The sequence below is a fragment of the Corylus avellana genome, chromosome ca4 (genome assembly GCF_901000735.1).
Source record: "Corylus avellana chromosome ca4, CavTom2PMs-1.0".
NCBI lineage: Eukaryota > Viridiplantae > Streptophyta > Magnoliopsida > Fagales > Betulaceae > Corylus > Corylus avellana.
This window is the reverse complement of record NC_081544.1, coordinates 6,271,383-6,279,242: the sequence shown is the minus strand read 5'-3', so window position 1 is coordinate 6,279,242 and position 7,860 is coordinate 6,271,383. Positions and strand designations below refer to the sequence as shown.

The following is a 7,860-nucleotide window of genomic DNA, read 5'->3' as shown; positions in this document are numbered from 1 at the left end:
GTGTGTGTGTGAGTGTGTGATATTAATTGGCATGCATGTGATATATACGTATACATATATACCAATTAATTTATACTAATATAATAAAATTAATTTTTCATGCCAATTAAAATTAATTCACTACTTTATTTTTTTTTTAATACATATTTTTGATACCAATTAATTCCCAATTTTTAATTATAATTAATTGTAATTTTTGGCGTGTTAGTTAGACACATCAAAAACTTTTGACGTGTTAAAATCCAACACGTCAAAAATATTTTTTTTGACGTGTCTATTTAGACACGTCAAAATTTATTGACGTGGCAAACATGAGTTACTGCATTTTTATAAATTGACGTGTCAAAATAATGCAATTGGACTTTGATATTGACTTAACTATCTATGTCTTTGGGTTGATGTTGGTAAAGAGACATAACAACCGTAAACAAAGTCTCTCATTGTCATCATCATCATCACCATCTTTTCTTATCTTTTTCTTTTTTATTTTTATTTTTATTTTTAATTTTTTTTAATTTTTTAATTTATTTTTTATAAATTAAAAAGGCAAACGAGGGAGACCACACATATTTATTTTATCTAGGTATGATCATAGTTGCACCGACACGCTGAGTGATTAATTAGACGATGAAAACCACAAGCGGTCATTCAAATTCAACTGAGTCATAACCTGACATAACATTAAAATAAAAAATGAGTACTAATGCTAATTAGTGTTTGGAGATTTTCATTTCGAAAATTAAACTCTCATCCGATCCTAACTAGTACACGCCCAATTACTTTGAAGATTCTTAAGGTGGATGATAAAGTCTCTTATCCTATATTCAAAGATGCACCATATTCAAATACGTACAGAGAATGTAACTGTTGTGACATATCATACATGTCATACTAGCTACCAGAATTGAACTATGAAACATTTTGATGAGAAAATTCTCAACAATGTATAGTATTGACTTATGATTACCTAGCACGTGCGTCGTCCTTTAGAAATAGTAAAGTCTCCAGTTATTCGAGTTGATCGACAAAGGTGAGTTATGAATTGGACTTATGATTAGGGGAGAATCAATTTAAGGGAATATGATGTTTTCCATTTCATTTGAAATGTCAAGACCGTCATTAGGTTACATTAAAATATTGACTCATTTCTTACCATTCTTAAAGTATTGTTTTCTAATAGAGAGAGAGAGAGCTGTGTTTGGATCGAGCATCTCCAATAAAATAATTTAAAAAAAAACGAAAATTTTTATTTTAACTACTTTTTTTTATACACTCCGATAGATTTTTAATTTTATTTAAATATTAGTTTTTTTGACTTTTTTAATAGTTCTTTTCTTTTTTTTTTTTTTTAAAAAAAAGGAGAGAGAAAAAGAAATAATCAATATTTTATTAATGTAGTATGCTATAGTGAATAGCCAGAAGTGACATATGTCATTTCAACATGTGAGATGAACATATTTTTTTAATAATAAGGACAAAGTTGAAATAAATAATATTAAAAATTCATGTGCATCTCACATGTTATTAAAAAAATTGACATATGTCATTTTTATAGATTGGATTAAAGGAAGTTCCTTCAATCCAATTTGAAAGAAAACTCTGTCCTTATATTAATACAAAAATTATTTTAACTAGTCAGTCGGAAGAGAAAAATGGTGAATATTAACCAAATATGGTTGATATTATTATTCGACTAGTTTGCTTAATAGCATTCACAATGAACTATTCAAATTTGTTTTAAAATTTAACTCTAAAAATTTACTTTAGTTGATTTAGCTAGCCACTTTTTAAAATCACTAAACATCAAATGCTTTAAATATTTATCTACTTTAATTAAAAAATTTATTTTATTATGAAACCAAGTTTTGAACTCTTTGCATTAAAATTTTACTTTAATTGAGATGAAAAAGGAAAAAAAAAAAACAATAAAAAAAAAAAACAATAATAACGTTAATTTACTTTTGGACTCTCTTTACATTAATTTAGAGAGCATTACTCACAATAATTAAATTTAATATTGAATAAAAAATTTGTTAAATGGTGTATTTTGTGAATTTTGTTAGTCAGTCAGATCGATTATGACCTTTCTATGACGCAATAAAATGACATCCATCAAAGAAAATGTTTACATCAACTTTTTCAACTTTCTTCTATTTTAATAGTGCTTCGGTATTTTTCAAACAGCTTATAATTAGGTGCGTGTGGAATTCAACGTACAGGCAATTATTATGCAGAAGACTTGAAGTTCGGATTCTTAGCATTGAGATAAACTTCCAAACTTTTTTTTGGATTTAAAGGAAATGTTTACATCTCCTGTATTTTTCAATATCTATCTTTCTTGGATTTATTCTTGGTGTGTCTAGAAAGTGGACATACAGTGCATGAAAAGTCCTCACTGCTTTCATATATATCTATATATATATATATATATAGTGCATGAAAATTCCTCACTGCTTTTATATATATACTCTAACTATAACTCAATTGACAATATATATTTATGATATTGATATGTGTTATATGTACTTAGTACAATTTAGTAGGGAATTTGTGGTTGGTACGATATTATATATTCTATTAGATAACATCCACTAGCACATTAATTTTAGTTTATTTTATATTAATATATTATTTTATATAACATCCAGGAAAACACACACGTGCGCGCGCATATATATATTGTTTTTTGAGAAACGCGGTTAATTATTTTTGCGATTAAAAAAAAAAATGGCGATACTTGTTAAGTTGTGGTAATATTACAGAGACGGCTGAGAATCAAGAGAATGAGGACCCGTACACTTGTCTTAACTTGTATTCATGATGTTGACAGAAAGCCAAAGTTTTTAGAAGGGTTGACCTACTATGCGTCAGTTTTAGTATTTTGATCTGCCTTCTATGGTAGTTTTTGGAAACCAAGTTAGATGTATACATGTTATGTAAGGACAATGTTCGACGTATTTTTACAATGTAAAGTTTAAATTACAAGCTTTGGTACATCCTCGTTTTGAGATGAGTATGTAGCTTCTGGAAGACAGGAGCTAGAACTTTTATGCATGATATTTATGATGTGAGTCTTGCATTTACTTTTTAAATTATCTAATCTGAAAATTCAGATAATTTTACTTACGACTTGTATTAAAAGCTAAGGCGTTAAATGTTGCACATAATTATTTGACATGAAAATTCACATAATTCTACTTACGACTTCTATTAAAAGCTAAGGCGTTAAATTTTGCACATAATTTTGTTTAATTATTTCATCGGTAATGAATTGTCATATCAATTAGTAAATAACTTTGTAATAAAAATTATAGTATTCATAATACCTCTTCTAAACGTGTTTAGAAGAATACTTCAAAATTATTAAATCTTTGTGATGCTATATATTATCAAATGCACAACTCTTGGAGTTTGATTTGTCAATATAAGTTACTTATTCCCATTGATGCCCGTGATGGCATCTTATTTCCATTGATTTGTCAATATAACCCTCCAATGCATAGCGGTGGTTTAGCCACCTTTATACCAGCCGATTGGGGGTGACATGACTACCTCCAAACCTTGTGTCCCATGGAGTGGTCTGGCCAACCCCATGTGCCGAAATTGATGTGGCTGCACCATTATCACATCAATCCGAAGTCTCGGCTCAAATCATTGTTAGCATACCTTTGAAAAGCAACTAGACAAACTTTCCTGGCAAGCACCAATAATTAGTACTCTTCTTGATCACATTAACATTTTTAGTATCCCTTTAAATTACCTCCAAAATTGCCATTGCATGCATTCTCTTCCCAAAATGGATCTCAGCATCCTTAGAACTCTTTGGTTTCTCTCCCTGCTGCTTCTACTTTTCCATCTTCCTTTAAATCATGCTCTATCATTCAATTTCAATAATTTTGCCGATAGCAGGCAGCTGATATTAAATGGCACTGCTGCCATCCAAAATGGAAGTCTTTCCCTCACCAGTAACCCCAATAACAATACTGCAGCCGGCCGAGCTGTATATTCTGAACAGCTGCATCTTTATGATCCCATTACAGGTAATTCCACCGACTTCACTACTCATTTTTCATTCAAAATATCAACTGTTACTTCACCAGGGCAAGATGGGCTCGCCTTCTTCCTTGCACCCAACGGTTCTCTCCTCCCGGAATATGCTTCAGGAGGATGCCTTGCACTCTTTAGCCAATGTGACAATTTCACTATACCAAGAAAAGATATGGTTGCTATCGAGTTTGACACCTATGGAAATACATGGGATGAAACCGACAAGGAACATGTCGGCATCAACATAAACTCCATTAAATCCGACAGGAAACAGGATTTGAGCCGAAGTATGAAAAATGGAGTAATTGTGGATGCAATAATCCGCTACGACTCAAAAGCCAATGATTTAAGCGTATCCTGGTCTTTCCCTAGCGACCCTTTTGTTAGCCTTTCACATCGAGTTAACTTGACATCACTTTTGCCTGAGTGGGTATCCATTGGCTTTGCGGCTGGATCAGCCTATTACTTCGAGACTCATGAAATCCTTTCATGGGAATTTACAACGGAATTATGGCCGGCCGTTCCCAGCAGTACTAGTAGTACTTTTAGTACAGGATTAATTGTTGGTTGTGTAGTTGGTGGGTTATTTTTAGTTTGTGGAATTGTTTTAGTGTTGGTGTTTGTTTGGAGAAAAAGGAGTAGAGGAAAGGGAAAAGAGGGTGAAAAGAATGGTGATTTCATAGAACAAGAAATTGAACATACAGGACCTAAGAGGTTCTCTTATAATGATCTTGTTCGGGCCACAAACAACTTTGCAGAACAAGGCAAGCTTGGTGAAGGAGGTTTCGGAGGGGTTTACAAAGGTTTCTTGAGTGAGTTGCAGCAGTTTGTGGCAGTTAAAAAGGTTTCTAGACCGTCCGATCAGGGAAAGAAGGCGTACACAACAGAGATAAAAATCATTAGCGTATTGAGACATAAAAACATGGTACAACTCATTGGTTGGTGCCATGAAAATAGTGCTCTTCTTCTTGTCTATGAGTTCATGCCTAATGGTAGCCTTGATTTCCACCTTTTTGGAGGTAGAACGCAGCTTAAGTGGGAAGTTAGGCATAAGATAGTCCTTGGTCTTGCGTCTGCATTGCTTTATCTGCATGAAGAATCGGGACAATATGTGGTGCATAGGGATATCAAATCCAGCAACATAATGTTGGATTCAGATTTCAATGCGAGGCTTGGGGACTTTGGTCTAGCGAGGCTCATGGATGAAGAGGCAGGGGTGAAGACGACAGGGCTAGCCGGAACTTGGGGTTATATTGCACCAGAATATGCGAGCACGGGCAAGGCCACTAAGGTGCCGTTAAATCACTAATTTTCTTAAAAATTTAAACTTATAGGAAGTAATCACGATTACTATTTAGTAAACTGTTGTACAATTGTACGTCAACTTAAGGGTGTAGCAGTAAATAATAGCCTTGATCCGAAGATTAATTTTTACTTTCACGTCACCTAGTTTTATAGAAGTCAACTAAATAGCATTACTTTTAGAGAACTACTACGTAATAGACAAGTATCGACCTTCTATGATCAAACTTGATGTGGTATGGTTCTCCCATAACATTTGATTACAGAAATAGGTTTTTTTGGTTGATAGCGAAACCGCGCCACATCAACTTTTATTCAAACTCTTTTCTTTATAAGCAAAGCTTGATGAATGACCGAAACGGAGTTCAAACTTAAACTCTTTGCAATCATACGATATTAAATCAGAACTTATCTCAAAAGCTTAAACAAATAAAAATATATAAATTTAATAATTTAATTTATTTTGCAACAGGGATCAGATGTCTTTAGCTTTGGTATAGTGGCACTGGAAATAGCATGCGGAAAAAGATCAACAGAAGCCGAGTACGAGGGTCCTCATGTCCCAATTGCTGGATGGGTTTGGGATTCGTATGGAAATGAAAGGCTTCATGAAGTAGTTGACAAGACATTGTTGGAGTTTGACATGAAAGAGATGGAGTGTTTGTTGATTGTTGGACTCTGGTGCGCCCACCCGGATCCGAGTCTGAGACCATCCATAAGGCAGGCCTTGCAGGTTCTCAATTTTGATGCACCATTGCCAAATCTTCCCAAGAAGATGCCTGTTGCCAACTATAATGTACCTGCAACTGCGGCTGCGAGCCATTCAGGAAGCACGGATTCGGCGCCCACGATGTCTTTGTCATCCATTAACTTGGGACGTTAAATTCATTTTAACAAGGATCGGTGTATTTGTTTCATAGTTGTGTGTGAAAATCATGCTATGATCTCGATTTTTAGATTATATAGATGTTTCCCTGTAATAATGTCGAGTCAATTATGAAACCATTAGATTTTGATATTTAAATCAATTCCTACTTGCATCGTCTTTGAAAAAATAAAAGTATAAAAATTTAAGCCCATAAAAAATATAAATTTAATTATTTAATTAACTGTCAAAATCCATATTTTATGGGATTTCTTCTTCAAGAACTGCCAATAAAGAAGAAGGAGCGCGGGCTTATCATATGCATGTGCGGCGTGCCCACGTTCGGATTGTCACTTTTGGACCATTCCTGCGGATGGGCTGCTGTCCTTACAATTAATTGTTGACCATGTTATTCTGATAATTATTGTTTAAAATGATTGTTCAGAAAATTACAAAACAAGTTTGAAATTAAAAAAACGAGTTTCAACAACTCATTAATTTGAATTTGGATTAAAGATGTTATATTTGTTGTTCTATAAAAAAATAGTATATATTATATAAATATAATAAATAAATATAAAAAAGACAAAACTTTACTAAAAAGACAGTTGAAACTTTATATCTTGTATTTATTCTTTTTTTTTTTTTTTGTCAAACAAAAAAGAATATCATTTTACAAAATTAAGTATTAAGTATACAAAATAATAATTATTTTTCATAAAATAATGGCAAAATGAATTCAATTTAATATTTATCCATTCCAAACATTAAGGAATGGGAATCATTAATCTCTTTTCTTTTTCTTTTTTAGTTTTTAAATATAATTATTAAGAGTAATGTTAGGGACTATCTTTTTATCCTTTTTTTATCCTTCTAAAGTCGATGTGGCTTTTAAAATCACCATTAAATTTTAGATGAATCATACTTGAATTTTGATCTAACGGTTTCCTTTGAAAGTCACATCAAATTTCTTTACTACTATGATAAAAAAGACAATTCCTAAAGATTACTCAAGTATATTCAATTAAAAAAAAAAAAAAAAAATTGTTGACCATTTTGGTCTTCTTACTATAAATCATTTTGTGAGCCACTTTCCCTCAGGGCCAGTTTAGTTTATGGAATAAATTCCTGGAATGAAATGGCTATTCTTACGGAATAGTCATTCCTTTGTTTTGTAAGGTCTATTCCTCTAATGGAATGGCTATTCCTACGGAATAGTCATTCCTTTTTTTGTAAGGTCTATTCCTTTGTTTTGTAAGGAATAGAATTTACCACTACAAAAATGATGATAATTTTTGACAGGAGGTTTTTGACGTGTGGTTTTTGACGTTTAGCAACAGTTAAAAGGGTGGGTGTCAAAAATCTCAGATTTTTGACGTGTCTACAGTGCCACGTCGAAATTTTTTTTTTTTGACGTGGCACTGTCGCCGCGTCAAAAAGTTTTTGACATGGCAACACTGCCACGTCAAAATCTTTTTTGACTTGCTGAACTCAACACGTCAAAAAAGTTTTTGACGTGCTGAAATTCAACACGTCAAAAAAATTTCAGCACGTCAAAAATTTTGGCCATCTTTTTTTTTTTTTTTTTTTCAATTAAAAAATTTATTAATTTAAATTATTTTTCAATTAAAATAATATATATATAT

The 7,860-nt window shown here is 32.3% G+C and overlaps 1 protein-coding gene across 1 annotated transcript; it reads left to right on the top strand.

Moving 5' to 3' along the window:
* The first annotated feature begins 3,796 nt into the window (after nucleotides 1–3,796).
* Nucleotides 3,797–6,303, top strand: LOC132177942 (L-type lectin-domain containing receptor kinase IX.1-like). Its single transcript, XM_059590417.1, has 2 exons — nucleotides 3,797–5,338; nucleotides 5,822–6,303. Exons 1-2 carry the CDS (start codon nucleotides 3,797–3,799, stop codon nucleotides 6,230–6,232), a joined length of 1,953 nt encoding a protein of 650 aa, XP_059446400.1. The 3' UTR covers nucleotides 6,233–6,303.
* The last annotated feature ends 1,557 nt before the right edge of the window (nucleotides 6,304–7,860 follow it).